Raw genomic sequence first — 25,625 nt, 5'->3', positions numbered from 1 at the left:
TTCAACGAATTCGACTACAATCAAAAACGTACAAGCTTCAAATCGTTAATCGAGGTAATTATTTTCCAAAAACGATCCGAAATCGCGAATCTGAATTCCGTCTTCTCGCCACGTTAACGCGACTCGACGGTAGACGTACGCCTCCGTTTCTGTTTGCATGCATGGTATTACGCAGACGTGTCGACGACGCCGTCAGCTGTCCGTGGGAAAGATGGGCACCAGGACGCACAAACAGACGTGGAAAATTCGTGTCAATCGGCGGGGCAGAAGTCGTGTGGTTGATTTCTATTGTGCCAATTTTCGTGCCAATTCTCTTCTACACCACCGTGGCGAGCACCACCGAGTCATGTGCCGGCGATACCCACACTCTCCTTCTCTCTCTCTCTTTCTCTCTCTTTATTTTTCGCTGTGGAAACGGGTAGGAACGATCGCAAGGGGCGCGGCCAATGTCGACATCCACTCTGTTTCCCTCTTGTCATTTTATTCCTCCTTTTCTTTTCTTTTTTCCTTTTTATTTTTTCTTTCTCTTTCTCTTTTCCCTCCACCAGCCAATTTCTGCTGCCGGCCTTACGGTCCCATCTTGACACCCTGCAGCTCGCATGAATTATATTCCGTGGTAAGAAATAAGAAGAGGAAGATCAAGTGCCTCGATCCGTCGCGTTGCACCCGTGCCGGGTATAATCAAGAAACAGCTGCAGTCGAGTTGGATAAAAATTCATGATTTTCATTGGGGGAGGATGAGGAACAACAACAATAACAACGTCAACAACAACAGTGTCTGTGTTACGAAGTAAAGTTTTCTCCTCTATCTTTCTCAGCATCGCCTCCCTATTTTTATTTCTCTTTTCCATTCTCTTTTTTTTTTTTTTTTTTTTTTTTTTTTCTATTTGTTTCCTTACATTTTTAGGATATCACCGGACGTTGAATGTTTTCAAAAATTTCAAGCGTATAATAATCGCATAAACAGAGTCGTTAGTTTTTCCAGTGTTATTCACGGCGACGTATACAGTTCGTATATATACGTACATGCCTGTATAACAGAGGCAATTATTTTTCCAACCAGTGATGGAAATTCAAGTGTAAATCACGCGCATATATATATATATATATATATATACAGGACATAACGGGAACCCATATTACGGATAGACTGGTTATGGGGCGGCAGCATCGAGAAACGGAGCGGCGCGGGCGAGTGCTGCGGCAGCGCAGCGGCAGGAATTACTCAATTTGTTCACCGAGCAAAGTGGCACTAATTCCTTTATCTTTTAGTGAATAGGTAAATTAAGCCGAAAACAAGTCTTCATTAGAGGAGCGCATTGTGGGGACCCCCTTTCCTCCCCCCACCCCCATACAATGGGAAATGCGGTGGAAAGCTGCGTGCGTAGGTATAAGATATAATAGCTGATGGCGCACACCTTCAACCTGCAACGGCGCATATAACTATCGAATTCGGGAACCTCGGATTCATTCAACCGTATATGAATATATATTTACATGCAATATGTATATATGTATATACATATATATATATATATATATATGTCATGTATACGTGTAATGTAGGTACTTGCCTATGCACGCGTACACACGTGCAGGTATACGATTGCTTTGAAACTCGAATTTCTCTCACAATCTCACGTTCCGTCGAGCCTCGGTGATATTTCAGTATACGTGCAAAATTACTTGCATCTCCACGTACGCGCGTAGTACGATATATAATAATTTATTTTTCTTTCTACGACAACGAGTCGAGGAATAATTCTTTTAAAGTCCAGGAAGGCTTTTCCACTCTTTTTTTTACGGCGTAATACATTCACATATCTCGCTTATCAAAGCAGTTGCCGAATAAAATGGGAAGAATATTAACGTTAAAACGTATATCGCTTTTCGTTTCGATGTCAATCCAAGGTAAATAATAATAATTGTAATAATAATAACAGTAATAATACAAGTACAGTGATAAGAAATTGAACATGAAACATAATGAAAATGGGAGAACACCCTTGAAATTTTTCTAAATTACAACACCCTCCAGACAATGAGAGACCAGAATTATAAAAATATTTTACCTCCCCCCCCCCCCTGCTCTCTTTTACCCAACCAATCCGTCTTGGCGGACGAATTTTCTGCTTCGCGAAAAATAATGAGGATTGAAAATGAACGAGACTTACTTTTTCGATGAAGAAACGAGCGTGTCTCTTATCTCATTGTACATATCAAAAACGCGTCTCTCTGTGGATTGGGATTTCAAAGGATTTTCGTCGGCTGAAACGAACTTGGCTAAAATAATAACGTGGGTAACGCTAAAATATACGATAATAATGAACCGGTTGCAATTTCCCGCGTAACGCGATTCGTGACTTTTAAATACATAGGAAAGAGCGAGTCTTCGAGAGGCGACTACAGACTTCGAGGATTGCGCAGCATTGCACTTTACGAGTCCCGCTGCAGGGAGATGGTGAGAGAAATTGCACGCGAAAGTGCGGGGAAAAAGGACGGCGCTCTTTTCTCTTCGGACCCTGCGACGACGTTATTCGGAACTGCATTTTCAGGGTAGAAACTAAGGACGTCGGGGTGAATTTTTGTCAGAAATTTTGACACGACAGCAGCGTTGATGAGACGGCATTGAATTCGCCGAACGGATGAATGCACAATGCACTGCTTGGGGGTGGATCATGGAGGGAAGAGCCAAGGCAGGAGGGAGGAGGGAGGAGGGAGGAAGGAGGAGGGAGGAAAAACTTTTGGTGGAAATAGTTTCGTCGATGGAAATCGATATAGGCGCGAAGAAGGAAGGAGGTAGTTCGCGGGTTGTACGCGGGCCTGGAGAGAAAATCAGCCGCGAATAAGAGGTCCGAGGTCCGAAAGCGAATTTGAACCTTCGGATCATACGATCAGCTCGAATATCCAGGAGGCTCGATGTGTCGTGGGAATACAAGTCGTGTGCAGGTGTTTTATTTACCTTGGATAAATTGCGCGTGTCTCTCTCCCTCCGCGCACGTCGTTGACGTTTTTTTACACTAGCGTCATAGCCGTCGGGTACAGGGGATGAAATCCAAAGTGAAGCAGCGGAGAACTCCTGGAGGATTCTTGGCGGCGAAGGATTCCGGCCTCCGTCGGATTCGGAAAAACGGCACACCGAGGACTCGGCCTGAATAATATTGTTAAATCGCAGTAGCGGCAGGCCGATGACTGCCCCCATGAAACAACCACCGAAGGAGAACTGCTGCGCGGGCGCAGCTCCGAAACCGAGCGAGGCCGCCGGAGCGCTACTCATCGATGTGCTCTGCACAGGAGAAATCTTTCCCGTATATATGCCGTCTGCGCATCTTGAAAAGAAAATTTCAACCCCCACCACCCCCGCCCCTCGACCATTGTCGACCACCGTTATACTCGACGGATTAATTTTTATATTTTATATATATATATATATATATATATTGTGTGAGGGTTGATTATTTCTTATACCTACGCCTTTAACAAACCTTCGTTCTTAATCGACTCGTCTGCCTCGCTAAGATTATGCAGAACATCCCACGCAGCTCGAAATCTTTCTTAATATTTAATATTAGTAAGTGTGTATCTACAGGTGTGTAAAATATTTAAACGAAAATGGTGAGGTGAAAGAATTTTCACGTGATAGTGGGAAAGGCTTTTCTCGTTTTTCATTTCTCAAAGAATGATTTTAAACGATGTAGATCGAGGTCGTTCAAGATTCACGTGAATTCTCTTCATCTACATATTTCTGTTAAAAATTATCAAAGTCAACAGAAGTTTCCGAATCAAGTGATGAGAATTTATATACTACTTTGGGAAATGAAACTATTTAAAATCGATACCTTGAGTGGGTTATCGTATCGCTGGAATTAGAAGCTCACCCTTTAGCTTCCAGACAGCTGCATCGTCCCCTCGAGTCGTTGATTAATTAGAAAATATAGATCGCAGGGTGATTAGAAATTTGTTGATGAAGCTATAACTCCGGCACACGTTCGATAATGCACCCTGAGCCGAGGTCACCCTGTCTATCCTCCGCCTATCTGCCTACGATCTACCCGTCGGTGCACGTCGAAGATATTTTAACGCGATAGTTCCGCTGCAGCGTAGCTCTATCATTCATCAGCCACGAGAGAGAAGCCTCCGAGTCAACATGTGACGTCGATCCCGCCCGTTGCACGTAACGATCATGATTTTCTCGATCACTTTCTAAGCTCGTTAATACACCAAGACTGAAGGACTCGGTCCTTCGGCCGAATTTATCGAAACCAGATTGTCAAAGTCTGCGATGAAATGACTCAACGCTTCGCTTTCCATCTTAAAGAAATTGGAAGTGTTTTTTTTAGAATAACTTTCAAGAAGTTGGATTTTCAGAATTAGCGCAGTATTTTTTCTTCACAATGGTTTACCAAATTTTTATTATTAGTTTTTTTCAAGTCTCAACGATGCGAGTTGGCGACTTTTCCTAAGCACGACGACATCGTTACGGTAACGTTACTAACTTTATTCTCGTTGCATCTAGGGGTTACCGCAGGACGAAATACATCCGCGATTCGCTCTTCGATCAACAGCTTTAATTAACGTTATACGTGAAATTGACATTTTTGCTTAACTCACGGAAGGTGGTAGGTAGGTGCACGCCATGCCTCCGCCAACTCGTAAACACCGCAACTTTTTCCTCGACTTTATTACAAAGCGAACGCAAAACAGATCCTGGGGGGGGGGGGGGGGGGGGGGGAGCTAAACAAAATTTGCGGAAGTAAATGAGGAATCGTATTTTATTTCACTCTCCGAGGCGGGATCGGTTTTGAGAAGACGACAAAAACTCTGCAAGTAGGTATAATTCCTCCGTGGCTATATGATGGAATCGCAAAGAATTCGCGAGAGATGCGCGCAATAGTTTAGAAGCACACGCATATTGCACCCAGGCTTCCATGTTCCCGGAGGCTATCGGTTATAAGCTCGATATTTCATCGAAATATTTGCGACCCGGCCAATTGGAAGAAAATTATTTGTAACTGGGTCATGACGTCGAGAATTGAATGGCGTTTGCGGTCCGCAGGTGGACACGGTCGAGAATTTTCTCTACATTTTCTTTCTCTATTCACTTTATTTTTATCCTTTGCTCTACTTTTTTTTTTTTTTTTTTTTTTTCTGTTTCTTCCGTTTTCTTTTTTTCCATTTTCTTTCACCTCCCCGCTTATTTTCCCTTTTTTCGATTAGTTATTAAGCTTTTCTTTCACCTCGCAGAATCCGCGCCCCGCCGTGCCACCCCTCCCCCCCCCCCCCCGGCTCCCGTTATCGAGAGACGTTCTCGTGAGTAAATTTTTTTTTTTTTTTTTTCTTTACTTTTGCGAGGAAAAGATGAAGAAAAACGAACAGATGGATGGATAGATAGGTCGGTAGGTAGGTAGGTAGGTAGGTAGGTAGGTAAATAGGTGGGTAGACGGAGAAAGAGAGAGAGAGAGAGAGAGAGATCATAACAAAGAAGAAGGGTATGTGAAAAAGGGCTGAAGGGGGGAGGAAGTGAGAAAAAATGGATAATAACACCGCATCCCACCGATTCTCCTCTCCACACGAAAGTCTAAGGCATCCATCCATGTGTATTCTACATCGCGATACACACCTACGTAGGCGTGAAACGTAAAGTAAATAATACACGCAACCCTGCGCTGCAAGTATCGTTCCACGATACAACATCAACATCAACATCAACATCAACATCAACATCAACATTAACCCGCGAGATGAGGATGATTAATCTCGAAGATTTACCCATTACTCCTAATTCGCTCTTTCGCTTATATCCAGGCCATGTACCATATCCATATCCATATACATATAGTACATACCATCACCACTACCACTACGCACAAAAACATACACGCATATTTATGGATCCGCGGACAATTATCTAGTTCTTAGAATATTTTCAACGCATACGTGCATTGAGGCTGCGGGCTAGACTCGCCTTGGAAGAGGTGAAATTTCTAGTAAATCGATAGTGGAGCCGGTCTGTGAGGATATCGTGAATGGTTTTCTGCAAACTGTAAGCGAACGAGTGTTACTTGCGGATTTGAGCCCAGATTTTGTCTCCTCCGCACATCAATGGGGTTGGAAATATCTGTAAAACTCACGAGAAAACTACTTTACGTCTTTGTCGCGTAGTTGGACAATTGAACAGGATCGATTCTTTCTAATTACAAAATCGCATTTTTTGCACCTCGAATGCATTGCGATTCAAAGGTCTGATAATGCGCAGTCTAATTCACTTACCTTGTACCTGTCCTACATGACATGTATCTAAGGTACAGCAGCAGCACCGACGATGAGTCAATTAAGTGATATTTAAATACATACATTGATGCGAAGCACGCCATGGTTTAATTGGAATCGACTTAATTATGCACTCGAGGCATGCTGGGAATTTATTACTTTCAAAGGAGTCATTTTATGCAGACAAACTCTCTATACAGCTCTAAGATCTATATATTTTACGTAAATTTTTCTTCCTTTTTCCTTTTTTTTCTCAAGTCGACGAGAATTTGCATGAACGTATAAATATAATGTCATGCATAACGCACGTATGTGATTTCTCGCGTTGGACTTGAACGAAAAACGTCCGGACTGCCCATAAATCAAATCCGTATGAAAATCGTAAAAACAATAAGCTGTGCCCGATTTAATTTTAATCCTAATTTCACACCGGTGACTTTCCACTTATTTATTACACGCTAGAAATCATTACCTATTATCACCGGTTAGATCACAAATTGTAAACGATTTTTGACATCTGTTGGTTGTATTTTCAAATTGTTAAGAAAACTCTTCTGAGATTCGTTTGCACGCCGTTCATCCGTTGCGCGTTTCGTGTTCTTGAGATTTCTTCCTTCCTGAAGTTATATTTTATTATTGTTATCATTCTTCGTTGTTAGCGTAATTCTGGGCTGGTGCTTTCAGCGCTTTTTCTTTCTCTGCCCTACGCCATTCCACCTTGGAAGAAAAGTAAAGAGGCAGATCCCATCGCGCGTCACAGCCGCTGTCTCTGTCAGCTAGATGCGATATTTCGGTACGCATCAGCGATATTAGCAAGAATAAATAGAAAGACTTTTATAGCAGGCGAAGATTACGGAGACAATAGATTTAAAAAAGAAATCTTAAATAACCAGAACGAGGTAGAACGTGAGATGGGAAAAGGTGTCTGAAAATTTTTCTTTAAGCATACCTACTAGTTGCTATTATAAACTTTTATTTCACAGCCAGTTTGTCAAAGAAATTAAAAAAGGAATGGCTGCCTTTCTTATCTTCCATTTGCATGTAATCTGTTCACTTCAAGGCTGTTTTGTTGTTCGGTCAATACTCGATTACAACGATCTACGATATTGAAATTGGCCAGTCGAAGTATTGTTTAAGTATGAAACATGCGATGCAGGGCTATTAATTTCGTATTAATTGATATTCTTATCAAAAGTTAATTTGCTATATATCGTTCGTTTCGTAACAATGCCATTAAAAATATTCGTCACACAAAGCCGTGGTTCTTGGTCCTCGCGTATGTCGCGATAATTGTCGAGAAATGAATTCGATTAGTTTGGTTATCACGCCAGCCTGATTACACCTGTACAAGTAGAGCAGATTAATTATGTGGCTGAGAACAACGAGGTCCTATTGTTTGGGGTACGCGATTTAATTTAGCGCGATTTGAAACGGTGATCGCTTCTGGAAAAGATTTCGACTATAAATCTGGGCGAAAAGATCCAATAGCCAACAGTTGTTGACGATCTTTCTATTCGTGCCCAACAAGTGAACGAAAATGCGATTCCAAACCTCGTTGTTCGGCTTTTGCCTCCTCCTGGTCATCTTCGTCTCGATGCTTCCTGGCCACGCCGATGCGGGCGATGCTCCAAGCACTGCATCTCCCGATGCATCATCGACAACTGGTGCAGCTAGGAGACAGATCTGTGACTCACCGTTAGTACTAAAGGATGGAAAATGCGTAACCGGTTGCGCTGAAGGAGAGGTTCTTGCCGATGGACAATGCAAAATGGCCCGAAGTGGACGCTGAGATTAGCAGGTGAGATTTGCCGTCGTGGATAATTGGGTAAATTAATAGTTTAAGAAATGCTTCGATGGTACCTCGAAACTCATTTTACTCGTTGTTAGTCTTATGACAATTAACAATGTTAGTAAGAGTATCGATTGTCAGAAGCGTGGAATAGACCGAGGATTTAGTGTAGCTTGGAATCATTTCCGTCGAAAGCATATATTGGTTACATTTCTTTTTTTCTTAAGCGTTAGGCTTGACGAAGGAACTTCTTTTTTCGATTCCAGCGACGGTGATGAGGAAAGAAGATCTTCAAAATGACTTACTTTGAGTCATTGCGCGATAGGTTTCTTTTCCCCTTCTCTTCGAAATCGTTGAGGATCTTTTCCAAGACGAACTCTGACCGATTGACCGTTTGGTAACTTTTATCTGGTATCACTTGACCCGGAATATAGGCACCTAATGAGGTTCGTGCGGTCGTATCTCTTGTTTATCGAGTCGGTCCGTTTTCAGCATTGAGAAGTATAAAGGGTGTGCGCCAATTCCCATAAGTAGCAAACCATGTTAACTACCGAGCTCGACGTCATTTCGTATACTTTCATTCTTCTCTCGCGTACTATTGATGGGAGACTGACCTGTGACCACCTCATCCTATTAGGTATTACTATTATTATTACTATTTTCAGTGAGCGTTGGAATACACCACCCGAGATGGTCTTCGAGGAATACAAGGGAAACCATCTTCAGCTTCAATCGGTGGTACAACGTCTTTATGCTATTATATGAATTCCATCAATAAATCGAATAAACACTATACTTGATGCTGCTGATTCAATCCAATCTCGTCAAATCGCGTTATACATGTACAAATTTTCGAGAAAGGAAGTAACGTCACTGAAAACGATGTTCTCGAAAAAATAAACTGCATCGTAAATTTGCCACAATTATCGACAAATCAGTCGATAGATAGAGAAGTATTGAAACATCCATGCGGTAAAAGGAAACGAATTTTGTGATTTCATGGAAAGGGTAGTAGAGGTTGGAATTAATTATGGGTATAATTGGGCCACGATGGTAATGAGCGGAGGTTTGGGGCCAAGTAGCTTCATTGGGTTTCCAAACTTCTCTAATTCTTGAAGATCCTCAACGCCGTGAACAAGCATCCTCTTACCCAGGCTCGAGCCACTTTTCGTGCTTCACTTGATGATTTAGTTCTCATAACTTTGTAAACAAACCCTTCGTGCCTTTGGCTGACGGTCTGCCGTGACGTTAAGTGCCAAGGCTCGTCGCTGTGGGCTAGTGTTGTAAACTGCAGAGAGTACAAATCCATCTCAGCCTTGAAAGGCGAAGTTTTGGCGATACAGCGATAGATGTGAAGAAGGTCGCAAGGACATCCGTACCAGGATGGATTCGAAGTCGCGTCGTCGGAGGTATCAATGCAGGATAAATTTTGCTATAAACCAATTTAAATATCCTACGAAATTATCGTCCGCTTACGAGAGCTCCCTTCAAGAGGCAAAGTTTGGTCAAAAAGGGGAGCCGAGTCTTCTCCTTCCCTTCTCTTCCTCCACGCAGACCGTATGAAATTAAATATTCAACTCTGAAATGAGATTTTGGATTGGAGGTTTAGAATCGGGGCTTTAAGTAGTCTACTCAACGCTCAAGGGGCTCAAATTCTTTCGCAATCATGGAAATATACCTGTCGGATAAATTTAAAATACGTCGGGGGTTTCGTGCAGCCCAAATATTCAATCGCTTTCAATACGTATACATATATGATATTTATAGTATTGTGAAACGTTTGAACTGCAAACTCTGAGCGTTGAGACATCAGCGTAACGATTCGGTAAAAAAAAAAAAAAAAAAAAAGGGTCGACGCCCCACGCTTTTTCTTATCTTTTTTTTTTTTCAAAAATTCCTTTTTTTTGGATCAAATGTTTAGGCTATTGTCTTAAAAAAATGACTGTTTTTCCGGTATAAATACGAGAGTTTGGATTTTACAGTAACCTTCTGGCGAAAATAACGTAAACATGTATGTCTTACGCAGGGAACGAACGTTTCGGTATTGATTAATCGGAAAATTTTTACAATCGAGTTTCCGAGCGGGGAAACGAGCTTATATATCTCGCTTCGGATCGTCTGTTTATGTTAAACATAAATAGCTACACCAGCTGCAACTACATGTCCATCGTTTCCTCTCCACGTTATACACGGTATATATATATATATATATATATACATATAATATGAACGATCGTAAAACTTGTGCTTTTCAAAGTGTTTCCTTGGCTAATTGAATTATTGGAAACTAATTTGTGTTTTACAAAGCTGCAGGGGAAACTGGCAAAAATCACCTTTCACCTACCGCTCGGCTACACGCAATAACAGCTTCGTTTATCCCTTCTGTTCTTCTTCTTCTTCTCCGCAAACTAACCGAAGAGTTCTCTGCTGATGAAAATTCACGTTCATAATTGGCAGGCGAGGTTACTGTGAAAACGATTCAGGTATCGCGAGAACCAATCACTGCACTTCAGGAACAAACTCATTTTACCGAGTTGGCTTTATTGTACGACACGGTGGATTAAGTATCGACTTATCGCGGTATCGGTAAGGTGTAAAACGGTTATAAAAATCACGGCCTTACAGAGCCGGGAACCAATTTGTCCTCCACAATCCAACGCGGTGCACTTCAGGATTCCATTGGCCGGTATCTTCATCTTCGTCGTCTTCTTCCTGGTCGTGACGTCGCGTGGGGTGGTCGTCGACAAACGGTGGAAACCTGCAACGTGCCCGACGCTTCATTTCGAGTACCTGGGCTCCTGGCGGACGGAAAAATATTTGCGAACCTGACGGAAGCTTGCTCGATGGAAAATTTGTTCCCAAGTTGCACAGGTAAAGTTACCTTTGAATCGCCCGAAGTTGAGACGCGATTCTGTATTTCGGTAAACACATATTCTCTGGATGAATCACGTCGCGAATTTTTCCGCCTCTGCGAATCCGCCCGCGTCTTTTCTTTCCCCATTACACGGCTCAGGGGATACGCAAAATCATTGCCACAGGCGTTTTTCTTACGGTTTTACATCCGAATCTCGGCTGGAAAATTGGGAATTTTTTTTCCACCATAAAGTAACCGGGTTGCAAGTATTCTGCACTAGGTATTGTGGAATGCGAGCTTCTTACGTTTGCACTTGACACGTTTTGAATCAATATTTTCGTAGAAAATTGAAAATCCATTTTTTCCGTGCCAGTGCAAGTACCCAGTTTGTGTCGAAATGTTTTTCTTGACTTTGGATGCTAATCAGAAACACAATTGAGATATTAAAGTTTAACGAAACACATATGCGAATCGGAATCGGAAAAATCATTTTCTCGAAGACCGATTGCTGTATTATAATATCGGGATTTGGGCCATTTGAAAGAGCTTGAAAAACTCTGAGAAGTACTTTTCTATCTTTGTTTTAAATTACTTGAACAAAGTTTCGGACAGTTTTTTGCTATCCTCAAGAAATCATAACGATACCATCTTATGCGTTTGAGTGCTGCTATATTTATATGAATCTATAGAGACGTCTTAAATTCAGTTCTTATAACAACCAATCTAATAAAAAAAATTTATTTATGTTTTCTTACTCTCAAGAATCAGGGTGTGACCACATCCCAACAGATCAACTGAAGAGCTATTTTAAAATATGATCACTCGATTGCGAGCTTGAGATAATCAGCTGCCCTCATACGTCTGTAACACCAATTAAATTACTGTGGCACAACGACATTTGATTTTTTCCGCCACTGACGTCTGCTTGGTTCTATATACATATGATATGTATATTACGATAAATTGATAATCAAGTAAATTCTTGGTATCAACGTTTGTTTTATGGCTTGTCCAAAATCACAATAACATATATGAGTTTAAGGATGCAAATCCTGCTACATACGCATCGCCAAGTTTACTTGAACTACGCTTTCCTCTCAAACTGCACTGCGGCACGAGTGAATTCAGACTCATTTTTCTCCACTCCAATGACAGAATATTGATGCTGAGATAATTTTTAACGTACCGAGAAAGACAGCGGCGTCCTCCTGTACTCATTAATTCGAGATTATATAGCGTCGATCACGTTGCCATTATGCCTTGGCGATAACGGCGACCTCCGACCCCGCAGAGAAGATCGAGCGACGGAAAGCAGAGCAAGTGTGATTTAGTGAGAGTCTTATTGTCGGAGGAGAGCATCGACATCGTGTGGCTCGACAGACGCGAGATGGGCAGCCGAAACTTTTTCCTCGTAGTAGTGATAATCGCCGTTTCAATTTCCTTGGGCAGCAGTCGGCCACGTGCAGACTTTGGTGACATCGTCTCGGGGTCCGGTAAAACGATAAATACCATTCAAAACCAGATCAAGACGGCTCTTTAGTTTCCCACGCGGAGCACAACCAGCACTCCCCTCATTTCCAGGACTACATCTCGACCGGCTACGACGGTAGACCCAAACCATCGTTGTATCATCGACCCACCTACGAGATGCACCAGCACACAGATTAGGCGAGGGAATAGATGTCGCAATCTGCTTAGATGACCGTAAGTTTCCATTCATATGTATGTACAGAGGTATGCTCTCTTCGCTTTTACCGATAATACCAACATATAGGGAGTATGTGCGACGAGTGAATGGTATAAAAGTTGGAACAGTGAGAACGAGAATATACAAGAACACTGAGAGCTGCGGAGGACTTGTGGGTCAGAGTTTTTCTACTTCTTCTTCTTCTTCTTCTCTTTCTGAAGCCGAAGGTAGAAAATAACGCCTGAAGAGGGTTTCAGAAACTTCAGCAAACACAGCGAAGCAAAATAATTTCGTCAAGTCAGTTCTGATCCTGATGGCGGGAAATGCGTCTGCCGTTGGTTGCCATCCGCGAATGAAATATTCGTCAACTCGCACGCTATACTGTAATGTATAATACGCTTTCCCCTATATAACGGTAAGAAGAAAACGGGAATCTACCCTAATTAGATACGAGAGGGTCAAAGTTGATCCACCCACGGGACTATTTTTAAGAAGTCGACATTTACATTTCTTTTCCCCCTCCTTCTTGTCTTCTCCCTTTCCGTCCGCGACCCATTTCACCTTCTTCTAGATTGATAAACAAGGAAATTTTTGGTATTAACGTTTGTCTTATGGTTTGTCTAGAATCACAATAACATATATGAGTTTAAGGATGCAAATCCTGCTACATACGCATCGCCAAGTTTAGTTGAACTACACTTTCCTCTCAAACTGCACTGCAGCACGAGCGAATTCAAACTCATCCTTTTCCACTCCAATGACAGAATATTGTAGGATCTATGATGCTGAGATACTTTTCAACGTACCGAGAAAAAAAATCGGCGTCCTACTGTACTCATTAATTCGAGATTATATAGCGTCAATTACGTTGCCATCATGCCTTGGCGATAACGGCCACCTCCGACCCCGCAGAGAAGATCGAGCGACGGAAAGCAGAGCAAGTGTGATTTAGTGAGAGTCTTATTGTCGGAGGAGAGCATCGACATCGTGTGGCTCGACAGACGCGAGATGGGCAGCCGAAACTTTTTCCTCGTAGTAGTGATAATCGCCGTTTCAATTTCCCTGAGCAGCAGTCGGCCACGTGCTGACTTTGGTGGCATCGTCTCGGGGATCGGTAGAACGGTAAATAACATTCAAAACCAGATCAAGACGGCTCTTCAGTTTCCCAGGTGGGGCACAACCAGGACTCCTCCCATTTCCAGGACTACACCTCAGCCCGCCACGACGTTAGACCCAAACTATCGTTTCATCATCAACGCACCTACGAGATGCACCGGCAAACAGATTAGGCGCGGGAATACATGTCGTGAGAAGCTTAGATGACCGTAAGTTTCAATTCATATGTATGTACAGAGGTATGCTTTCTTCGCTTTTACCGATAATACCAACATATAGGAAGTATGTGCGACGAGTGAATGGTATAAAAGTTGGAACAGTGAGAACGAGAATATACAAGAACACTGAGAGCTGTGGAGGACTTGTGGGTCAGAGTTTTTCTTCTTCTTCTTCTTCTTCTCTTTCTGAAGCCGAAGGTAGAAAATAACGTCTGAAGAGGGTTTCAGAAACTTCAGCAAACACAGCGAAGCAAAATAATTTCGTCAAGTCAGTTCTGATCCTGATGGCGGGAAATGCGTCTGCCGTTGGTTGCCATCCGCGAATGAAATATTCGTCAACTCGCACGCTATACTGTAATGTATAATACGCTTTCCCCCAACGGTAAGAAGAAAACGGGAATTTACCCTAATTAGATACGAGAGAGGCAGAGTTGATCCACCCGCGGGACTATTTTTAAGAAGTCGACATTTACATTTCCTTTCCCCCTCCTTCTTGTCTTCTCCCTTTCCGTCCGCGACCCATTTCACCTTCTTCTGTCTCTGTGGATCTCCTCTGTTGGTTGTAAATGTATTTGGGGTTACTTGGGAAGCAGGAGGCCACGGGTCAAACGATTTGGTCAATTCGTAAGTAACTTCTTCTTCGTCTCTCTTCCTCCTCCTGCTCCCTCTTCTTCTACTTCTGAGGTCCTGGATCTATATACCCCGTAACCCCAGGCTCCCCTTCTTGTCTTCCAGCTTGCCTCTAGAGATAATGAGGTTCGTGCTATCCTACCTTTTTTTATCGGCCGTACCTACTAGAGCGAAGGTTCCTACAGGCTCGAATTCCTAATCCCATATGTTTACCCGAAACGTCGATATCCTACTTTTTTTTCCCTAAATCTATTCCTTTCAACCCTTCCAAAAATAACAAAAAGCACAAAAAAAAAAAAAAAAACGGATGGAGAATTAACGGAACAACGGCTGTTTCGAATATATATTTACAAACAAAATCACTGAGAAAACAAAAAGCAATTCCCATCGTTGATCGAATGGCGTATAACCGATGTAGTTGAAATATTCATTCAATCTCTGCGGGGGGTATGAATGGTTGTATTATCAACGTTGCAAAAACATGTACGCAAAGTGTACCGAAAATATTCCGTTAAACGCGGGCTTATCGATTGATTCGAGCACATGAAAAAATATTAACGACTCGAATTTTATTTCGTGATTAACAATTATAATTACTGCAGGCCAATGCGGGTGGGGATTTATCGTTGAACGGGCAGCCGGACCGATTCCGTGGGTTATACAAGGCTATTAAGTTTAATCTACGCAAGTATCATCATGCAGAAAAATTTTGCGTCAAATGTTGTTCCAACAATTAGGTTAACGAATACGCACTCGCTGCTGTTAGGTGGGGGAGGGGGAGGGGGGGGGGGCAAATCGTACGTGATCAAATATTACAGTTTGATATCATCACGTGCTATTTTTAGCGCTGATGTACGTCCACCTCAAACGATCACGATGACCAGTCGCCGGCATGTAGTACGAGCTGTAATATCTAGGAATCTGTGTATGTATAGTTGTGTGCAAGTTCAGTCTCGTAAAGAGTCGAAAATTTATGTCAACTCTCGTAAAAAATTAACCTGAACTAATTTCATTAGCTCGTGTTACGTTCACCTGCAAACGCTTATTAAAGATCGTCAGGATGATTTCGAGTTCAGAGAATGTACATTCATCGAGCTTCACTACCAAGAAGGAAAATCAGATTTGTATAAAACACAAGCGCGTTGAAATTTTAATTAAAATACGAGGAACACGAGGTGGTTCTCGTCTATGCGTGAGTCGGTCGGCGTAATATATACTTCGTTTCATCGTTCTGATATCGAATTAACTCGCGTTTAACTTCTGGCTAATAATTATAAACGGTTGTTTGGAAATACTCGTTAGCATCAAACAGCCGATAACAATATGTAATATGTAATAACATGTAGGTGCCTACGCCGTCCAGAAGTGTTCGTCAGCGACGATCGTATCATCGAAATTAAACCGCGTCAACGACGTTGAGTGCGAAAGAAATTCGAACGAATAAAGAGCGAAAGAGTATAAAGTGGAAGGAAAACGCGGAGCGGAAAAATACTCGGGTGTGTATATAACACGTGTAATTGATGTCAAGCCGCAAGGTTGTAGACCGGAAGTTTATAAAGCTAGTATCGTTAAACGCATGCGGTGCGAAACCTTGCGCGTTATCACTTCCGGGGGAAGTCAACTCGGGAGTGAATTGTTGCGGTGAAAGAGAGACGGCTGAAGGATAGGACGAAGAAAGAAGAGGCGAATGGTGTGGCGTCTCGTTTAAAGAGACCAACGCAACGGATTTGGTATGGCTGCGGAACCGCAACGACGATGAATCGTATCGATAAAATGATCGGCTGTGAATTCGAGAGTGTTCGTACACGCGCATGCGTTTGTGCGAGTTCTATGCGGACATGCATGGGTTACACACCACCGGGTTAATACTAGATAAACAAGCTCTCGGGATTTCTCTTTGAGGCGTACTAACGTCAAGAGAGATAAACTCGCGCAAGTGCAGCACACGCGTGAAGATTAGTTGGGATTGTTTTTATCCCGGGTGAAGTTGCGCGTTTCATTGCACCCAGCAGCCAACGAGTTTGATACAGAAGACAATAGTTGAGTTAGTTTTAATATCAGAAACTTTCGGAGGTCAGTATGAAGTGGCAGAAGCAGGTTGCGATCCTGCTTATTATATCCTGCGCCTACGCGGATGGCTGGTCTATTCGAGAGACGGTGAAGAGTCTATTCCGTCGGGAGGATACGACCACTGAATTGAAACCGCAGATGATCGATTCTATGGAAGTTTCTGGGGCGTCGATAATCTATGGTCGCGAAAAGAAGACCTTCAAAACTTGCAAAAAGGGCAAACGCCTCGATAGAAGCGGTCGGTGCAGAAAAATCGTGTGAATTTTGTGCTGTACGTGAGTATATTCCTGCATCACATTATTATGTCATCTGAAAGTTTGCGCAGTTGGCGAGAGTTTGCTTGTATGTATGTACTTGGAAAGTCCCACTGTGATCATTGGTTGTTATTTTGAATGGTCGTAAGGAACACGTTGATCTCTTCGTTCGTGGTCTGTGACGTGGACACTTTCACATTCTGGTACGTGATCTTCTGTTATTCGTTGGAACGGTTTTATCCATATCTAAGCAAAATATCACCTCCGTCATCTCTGTGTATCCGTACGCGAACGTATTTGCACCTGCATCGGTTGTATATCGTCTATATTTTATCGCAAGAGTGACGCGCGCGCCGCAGTTCAATATTAAATTCTTCACCGCTCGGAGTTCCTCTGATAGACAGGTTAAATATGTGGATAAATAAAGCTGCGAATCACTCGAAGGATGTATAGATGCTTCCTTCGAGTCTAGTTTTATAAATTGTAAAGCGAAGAATACTGTGCGTAAAATTCAATTTTCCGCACTGTTCTTAGTGCGTAAAATTACGCTTTTTGATATACAAAGGTCGGTCTTAGCCAATTTAAAATTGAAGTAAGCTGTACAATCACCCCAATAGCGTGTCGTTACAGCGTTCACTTAATCCTTTTATATTATTCTCCTCGACGAATAAAAAAATGTATATATCGTTAAACGCATGCAGCGGAAAACCTTGTGCGTTATCACTTCCTGGGGAAGTCAACTCTGGAATGAATCGTTGCGGTTGTAAAGAGAGACGGCTGTAAAAGATGAAGAAAGAAGAGGCAAACGACGCAGCGTTTCATGCAAAGCGACCAACAACGACGAATCGTATCGATAAATTAAAATAATAATTATATACAACAAAGATACGTTTGATGGATGCGCACGCATGCCAAGGTTTCCATACCAACAAACAAGCTATTATCATTCCTCTTTGTGATTGGTACTAAGAGAGATGAGTTCAAGCGAGTGCACAGCACAGGCCTGAAGATTAGTTCGGATTGTTTTTACCCCGGATGAGGTCGCGCGTTTCACTGCAACCCAGCAGCCATCGCGTTCGATACAGACAGATAGAATAGATCAAGTTCGTTCAATAATATTAGAAACTTTCGGAGGTTGGTATGGAGTGGCAAAGGCCGGTTGCGATCCTGCTTATTATATTCTGCTCGTTTTTTTTGGGGGCGTTGAATGGTCGTTTCTATTCGGACGATTCCATCATTCCGTTGAGTTCTTCGTGGATAATCGACGCTCCTAAAAGGAACATAAATTTTTGCAGAGAGGGAAGACTCCTCAACAGGCTCGGTCGGTGCAAACAACGACTCCTTTGAGTTTTGCTTTATGTGAGTATCCCTACATCACGTCGTTATGTTATCGAAAAGATTAGGCAGTTGGTGAGAGTTTGCTTATACTTGGAGTTTAAAGTTGTATTTTCTGTACTGAGCACACGCGTTGCAGCGAAAACAGCTGACATTACGTGATCCTAGCCTCAATTTTATGGTCGGTGAAAAAACGCGTAACGTACTCTTGTTGTATATAAAGAATCGTCCGCAACATGAAGGCAACTGTCTTTTGGCCTCGCGTAGTTTCAATATTCGTATAGAATAAGGCGTCCGCTGCAGTTCGATATTGAATTCTTCACATCTCCGAGTTTCTCTGATCGACAGCTTAAATATGTCGATAAATAAAGTTGCAAACCACGAAGGCTGGATGCTTTCTTCGAGTTTGGTTTTATCATTTATTGTGAAGCGAGCGATAAACGCTCACAAACAGCCAAAGGTCGATCTTCAATAGTTTGCAGCGTTCACTTAAATAATAATATATATTTATAAAATATCCTATGTAATACTGAATTATTCTGATGTTAATACTGTTCTGAAATGTTCAAAATCACTCTTGATACTCGTTTATCGTTACGTGTGTACATATTTATATTTAATCATGAAATTAATCTCCATATCGTATGAAAGACGTGCGTAAGATCGCATTTTACGCACTAGTTGTATAATATACTATTTTCTCATTGCGGTGCAGAGTATTATATATGGATTACCGACTATCGGGTATGCTATTCACACTCCTAGATGCGACTGTAATAGAACTTCGATAGTTACTAGTATATCAATCGAACTCTGCATCAGCAGCTGTTTCAAGTTGAACGAAAGAGCGATACGTTCCTTCTAAATCATTAAATTGCAGGAAAATCGTCTTCTTCAATTCTCCACTTCTCCATTTCTCGACCGGCGGTAATTCCCATCTCTACGGCTGATCCATGTAACCCATTAAGGCGTGCTATTTCTATGTACCTATTCATGCATCCAGTTACGGTCACGCGCTTTTCGCGTTTCACATGGACCGTCCGATCTGTACGGGTAAGTCCATCCGTGTGGCTGATTCTCGTTTTATTTGTCACCGCAGCGCGGATCTACACAGCATCCGTTCCACTTTTATCCGAGAATTCCCCGGGCTGATATCATCATCTTCGAAAGTTCTTACCGTATAAAGTCGTTTCTACGAACCTCGTTGACAACGTCGACGTATTTTCGCCACGATACAATCCTTTGAAAGTTCACGGTCTCGCGGCATTCGGGGAACGTGATTCAACGACGAAAACACTCAGGTTACTCGGTATTTAATGCATGCGTGTGTGCGTTCGTTCGTTCGTACGATGTGTGCTCGCGTGACAATCAAGGCTGGCGTTTATCTTTCACGCTCGTCGACGCAACATCGCGGGCTCCGAGTAGGCATCCATCACAGCTTAGCCGACGCGACGCGGATCTTCGCTCTCGAGGCGTGGGGGGAACGACGAGATCCTCGCTCTCTGATATTCAGTTTATCAGTGTGACCTGAAGCTGAGCGCCTCGATAAACTCTCGTGGTTTCCTAACTCAAAATACACGCCATGAGGCCCGATTTCCTCATCGCGCTGCTCGCGCTCCTCCTGACGATGCTGTCACCGGTGCGTTCGGCTCCCGTCGCCTCCCCCAAAACCACCCAGCGTTTCGTACTATTCAACTCGTTCCAGAAACCGACGAAGTTGGACGAAGCATCCCTCTTCGCGGTACCCTTGCGATGTCCGAGTAACACCGTTCGCGCTAACGGTAGATGTCGATCGCTATTTTAGGTAAGTACAGATCATAACTTCGACGTACGTTTAGGATTTATATCGCTATTTTTACTTATTTCATAACATTGGACAAGTTTTTAAAAATTTTTTTTCTCACTAGGGTTAGCAGTTTTTTTTCTTTTCTTTTCTTGCTGGTCAATGTCTGATATTATGTATGTGTATATACATATATATATATATATATATGTATATGCCAAAGCGTGAATTTCGTATGCTTAGCGTCCTAGTAGATAAACACTGGGGTTAAAATTATTCAGCACGCACGGTTATACGGTCCCAGATGTCTGTATCGAGACAAGCAAGCGTTCGTGCATGCTATTTATAACGTCCGCTTTCTTTGACATTATCTTTATCAAAACTTCTTTCTGGATTTTTCTGTTCTCATTACATCACATATAGAATCATCATGCAATTACCATTGGCATCTATGTATGCATACGTGTATTTTGCTCATGTGCACAGGGTACATGTATCAAAAGCACGATAAATTGATTACTATATACTACTGTTATTGTTGTTATTATTATTATTATTATTATTATTATTATTATTATTTAAATTTAAATTGTGATTTTTTTTGGTTCATATACTCATTCTGAGCTATCAGTGAACCGAAATAAACAGTTTTTTGGCCCTGATTCGTTCCCGAAAAGTAGCTAATTGGGTGGCCAGCCTAACCCCCCCCCCCCCCTCCCCCCGCACACACACACACACACACACACACACACGAAGGATTATCCATAATTCCAGGCGATCTGCGTCTTAATTTGCAGATCTGGATCAGAATTGCGTGAGTAACGTTTCGCTTCATTTAACGGAGTCTGACGGATACCGGGAATAAAACCGCATAACCGCGTGACCATGTTCACGCCGAGGTATAAGATTTAAGATGAAAACTCCTGGCATTAAAGAAATGGGCGGAAACCACATTCTTCTAGCTTAATGACTAACTTCAATGCATCGTGGCATTGCCGTGGTATATAGGGAAGGGTTCTCACACCCGAGGCATAAGTCTGAAAGCACTTGTCGACGGATCGCGTCCTCGTCCTCGTCATCGTTCTCATCATCGTCTTCGTCGTTCGGTAAAAATGAAATTCTTACGTGGAAGGATTTTCTTTTCCGTGCTCTTCGTTTTACTCGCGATCATCTGCTCGACCGAATCTCGTCCCATGTATTTCCCACCGCGTAATTCTTATAGCCGCCAGATGTGTCCCAACGGCTACAGATTCGTCAGAAACAGAGGCTGCAGACAACTGCTCTTCTAGACAGTACAGATGTCGGTAGGTATCCTTACATCACGATTTACCTACTCGTTTCATCCATCTGTGTCCTGCGTTTCTACGCATAAAGAAAGTAAAATACCAAGAAAAATTGGCACAGGACTCTGGCTCTTTTGCTTTCATATGCCATAATATTTATCTTTATTTATATACATATATACATATTTAATGGAAATGCATTTGTTCCACGTTCTGGATACAGATGCGGAGACTATCGTTTAACCATTACCGCGGTTCAGGAATAAATTTCAATATGGAAAGAAGGTAAAAATAAATAAAAATATTAACGGTATTAAATTCAGCGGACAAAGCTCGCAGGCGACATTTTTTACGGATCAATAAACGTTACAATCGGTTGCAAAAAGTGTTCGATTTTCTTCAAAATAAAACGCAATGCCTGGAATAGTCAAAATTAGTCATAATTCGAGCCGTTGCAAATTTTTATAAAGCCTGTGAAAATTATGAAGTTTTTTCATTTCAAGAACAATCAATTCGAAATGCTTATCAATGCTGTTCTAAGTCTCTCCCTGCAAAAGCGATGACCACTAAGCTAAAATCAATCGATGCATCGATGAATCGAGTTCGAAAAAATAATCGAAAAATCAAACGATCAATCTATTATTTCGTACGTTTTTTAAACGGTGTATTTAAAACCAAACATTCGTAAATTTTAGTCCATCGTCTCAACGGCGGAAAATTTTATCGATAATTCATACTTTCATTAAAAATATTTTTCAACTTCAGGTAACAATATTCATTCATCTTTTACTAATTCTGTGAAATAGATATAATCAGTGAGTAATTCAATGATAATAATGGTTCCCTACTTAAATCAGATAAATTGATATTATATCGCGTCGTTGACGGAAGTATAAAAAAAGAAAAATCGATAGTGAGGAAAAATAATCGAGTCATCAAGTCTCTCAATCAGTTTTTCAAGATAATCAATCGGGAAGAAAACAATCGATCCAATCGAGAATATCTTTCTCACGGCGTGCTTCGCTTTGGATCGAAACCAAATTTCGGAACACCCACCGCACCTACACGGATCGAGTCCCTGATTTGGATTTGGTCCGGGTTAGCTCCACGGGCGTTCGATTGATCTTCCGATGCTCTCAATTTGGAATATTACCAATTAATTACTACAGAATGGTTGAGCGAGGCTTGAGCCAGCTTCGCCAGCATGGAAACCATACTTCCCTAAATACGGTGGCGAAGCTATTGCCTGAGCTGATCCAGCGTCCTGGTAGCCCAACGAGGATTCACGGTGCATGTCTGCAGCTGGCCAGGAACCGCAGGGTATCCATCCATCCATCCATCTATCTATCTCTTGAACAAACAGGCGGCCACGCGTGTGGATCAGCCTGGCAGTCCTCGGGGTGATGTGTGTACCCACGTACTTAGAATTCGTTCAAACAAACTCGTACTCTGGGTCTAGGAGCGCTCGGGTTGGGCACCGACTTTTCGCAAATCCGGTGAATCTGGATTCCGCGCCTTTATATCGTGGTGAAAATCGATTTTTTCCCCTGCATTCCGAGCTTTTTTACTGCAGGTATAGTGATTTTATCTCAAAATGTCTCTCGAATATATTGGAGAAGAAATGAAAATTTAGTGCATAACTATGCGGATCATTGTAATGAATATAATATTTTGCGCGTAGACTGAGATAAAAATGTCGTCGATTTAACTTGATCTACGCTCACGGACGGTGGATAGAATATTTATTCGTGCAGTTAATTCGAGATTTGTTGCTCTGACGAAATATTTCGTTGGTTTAAACAGTTCAATTGAAAATTTTGTTAGACCAACAGATCTTCGATAGACACAAATAGATATTCATCTCGTCACCCGTGATCGCAAGTTTGATTGATTCAACGACTTTTTCCTCTCACTTTAAAGAACAAGGAATTTCCACGAATCAAGACCCCAAAATTTCGCCTCAAAGTAGTCAAATAATGCGAAGATGTTGAAACTGGAAAAAGTAATTTCTATCCCTTGGATAGAAAGAGGATTTTGCAAAAAGTACTTTGCCCACGTTTTTCAAATCTAATTACTGCTGCAACTAGCGCGTTTCTGCGCGACGATAGAAAAACTAATTGACCGTATAGATTTTCTCTAACTTTTTCTTGTCTCTCTTCCGATGTTGTATATACGTATCAATCAATATGGTATTCTTCCGAAGAAGAATCATCCGTTTTCTATGCATCTGAAACAGTCACCAGTCTTTTACCAGTGGTTCAATAGCTGCTTTAAGGAACGGCGTTCGCGACTTTTGTCCATAGTTTGCAATCGCTCTCAGGATTGTTCGATGATCCTGCCACGGGAGGATGAGGCAGATAGAACAAATATAAACGTATCGATTTCATTTCGGCGACCCCGTGAACCCCGCTCTTCTCCCCCCCCCCCCCCCCCCCCCCCCCTATACCTATAACGTGTGTAGCGTGTGACGTCGACGTTCATCTTTGCCCCCGGTGGTGTATACCTTTTGACCCCCGCTGTAGTCATACTCGAGACCCTCGTATCTCAGCTTGTGACGAGCGATTCGATCACGTTCACTTTTGTGTTTTCTTTTCCTCCCTTTCTTAAATTTATTTCGAACCACATAATAAATATGGGAAAACTCTTATCGGAGATCAAACAAATTTATAAACTTTTTTATTGTACATTGTAGATGAGATTTAGAAAGTAAAACACAGCGAAAGGAGAGGCTGGTTTGAAACATCCCTTCGTGGGTATTGATAACGAATCAATTTTCTCAAAGCGACTCGGTGAAATTTAAACACGGAAAAAAAAATGATTTACTGAACCGGATAATTTTATTCCCAATATAATCACAGAAAGAAAATTTTTGTCGCAACGCTTGGCTGTAATTGCTAATCCTTCGGTGTTGTGGTGAAATTTTTTTTGTTCGATAGATAAAATTCTTGCTGTAATCGGGAATTATTTTCATGCATATCGTATTGGTCCAGTTGTAATTGCTGTTTCGGGTGCAAAAAATTAACCAAATTTTGAAGGAACGTGAAATAGCGATGATAATAATTATTCTTCTAGCTAATTAACCGAAAAGTCTTTGTTATATTGTCGCTTTTATTTTACAAATATTTACCTACACGTATGTATGTTATGTATTTACAGGGTTTTATTGATCAATCGTTTTGCAAAAGTTGAAAATTTAACTAGAGAATTATCGCGCATGCCTATAAATATTGTGTTACACGGACAGATAGAAATCTTGTTGAAATATAAATACGGTGCGATAAGCCCTGTACCGTAATAATCGAAACAAAACATCTTGTATGTATGTATGTACATACGTTGGACAAATATCGAATGTTATTCGGCCCGGCGCGGCATTCAGGGCGTAACGCGGAACGAAAGCCACCGCGTTAAAGAATAGCCTTCATTTTATTTACCGACTTGTTCGTGCAAATTATTACACTTGACTATATCTGTGTACGTTTACGCACATCATTATACACTTGCCGCAAAAGCATCGTCATCAGTTTGCTTACGCGATGACTCGCGTTTTTCCTTGCATCCTTTTCTTCTCTTCCATCCCTGCACAGTGTATTATTTTTCATTCTGAATAAATGCCTGCGAATTTTTTTTTTGCTCGATCTTTTTTGCGACCTTTTGGGAGTAAAACCGTTTCTGGAATGGAAATATGGATATTAGGTAAAGAAGAGAGAGAGAGAGAGAGAGGAGAAAATTCCTGGGCGACGAGACTAGCCGGTTAGCGTATAGCTGCAATGTGGCAAACGAAGTGTGAAGCATGAGATATACCGGCATATACTATGCATATAACCTTTGAAAAAGAACCGAACGAGTACCTACGAGTAAAAATGGAGAAAATTGAAACTAAATATGCCGGCGTGAGTCCGCTCGAAGCTCCTTCAACTCTAATCCACTGCGACATAGAATTATGGGATTTAACTCTCGGCTAAATATTATTCCTTTCATCAAAAGCCAGGCGAAATATACGCGGCCAGAGTGTGAGGGTTGACGCTGCAATGGCTGGTATGGAAATTCGGAGATAGAGAAATATGCGCGAGGAACTCCTCCTCCTCCTCCTCCTCCTCCTCCTCAGGGTTTCAAACTTCAATTAGCGCGCGGAATGTTATTTAAGTTTGATCATTGTTACTTATGTTGGTATTAATCGTAATCATAATAAACGCCGGGAGTCTTCGAGCCAAGTGAGCGCCCGCAGCGTTATACAAGCAAAATTCAAGCTTGGCTCTCGCCGATCTCTAATCACGCAGGAGCCAATTATCATTCGTAATGTGTTATTGTTATACTAATTTATATAATTAAGATA

The 25,625-nt window shown here is 41.9% G+C and overlaps 2 protein-coding genes and 1 long non-coding RNA gene across 4 annotated transcripts in view; 2 read left to right on the top strand and 1 right to left on the bottom strand.

Annotated features, from left to right (window-relative positions):
- The window catches only part of LOC124412307 (carbonic anhydrase-related protein 10), a 38,811-nt gene extending 22,582 nt beyond the window's left edge, over positions 1–16,229 (bottom strand). Inside the window, exons 1-3 of one of the 2 annotated variants that reach the window (XM_046892066.1) lie at positions 16,219–16,229; positions 13,300–13,305; positions 2,963–3,079 (exon numbers count right to left, since the gene is read on the bottom strand). The gene's annotated coding sequence lies outside the window, so the exon portion shown is untranslated. Of the gene's footprint in view, positions 1–2,962; positions 3,255–13,299; positions 13,306–16,218 lie in introns of those variants that run through there. The other variant, XM_046892067.1, reaches the window with a different exon arrangement.
- Positions 7,678–8,852, top strand: LOC124412308. Its single transcript, XR_006929784.1, has 2 exons — positions 7,678–8,068; positions 8,725–8,852. It is a non-coding gene; the product is annotated as an uncharacterized LOC124412308 (long non-coding RNA).
- Positions 10,285–11,801, top strand: LOC124412729. The gene is made up of 4 exons (XM_046892851.1): positions 10,285–10,294; positions 10,517–10,614; positions 10,732–10,930; positions 11,676–11,801. The coding sequence occupies exons 1-4, from the start codon at positions 10,285–10,287 to the stop codon at positions 11,729–11,731; spliced, it is 363 nt and encodes a 120-aa protein (XP_046748807.1). The 3' UTR covers positions 11,732–11,801.
- Positions 16,230–25,625: the final 9,396 nt, after the last annotated feature.

Source organism: Diprion similis, chromosome 11 (genome assembly GCF_021155765.1).
Source record: "Diprion similis isolate iyDipSimi1 chromosome 11, iyDipSimi1.1, whole genome shotgun sequence".
Taxonomy (NCBI): Eukaryota; Metazoa; Arthropoda; class Insecta; order Hymenoptera; family Diprionidae; genus Diprion; species Diprion similis.
Note: the sequence above shows the minus strand (reverse complement) of the source record. Positions and strands in the feature narration are given on the sequence as shown.

Coding starts and splice junctions, on each gene's coding strand:
- LOC124412729 (XM_046892851.1), top strand. Junction 10,615..10,731: donor TGGCTTTATTGTACGACACG/GTGGATTAAGTA, acceptor GGTGCACTTCAG/GATTCCATTGGCCGGTATCT. Junction 10,931..11,675: donor TTTGTTCCCAAGTTGCACAG/GTAAAGTTACCT, acceptor CTTACTCTCAAG/AATCAGGGTGTGACCACATC.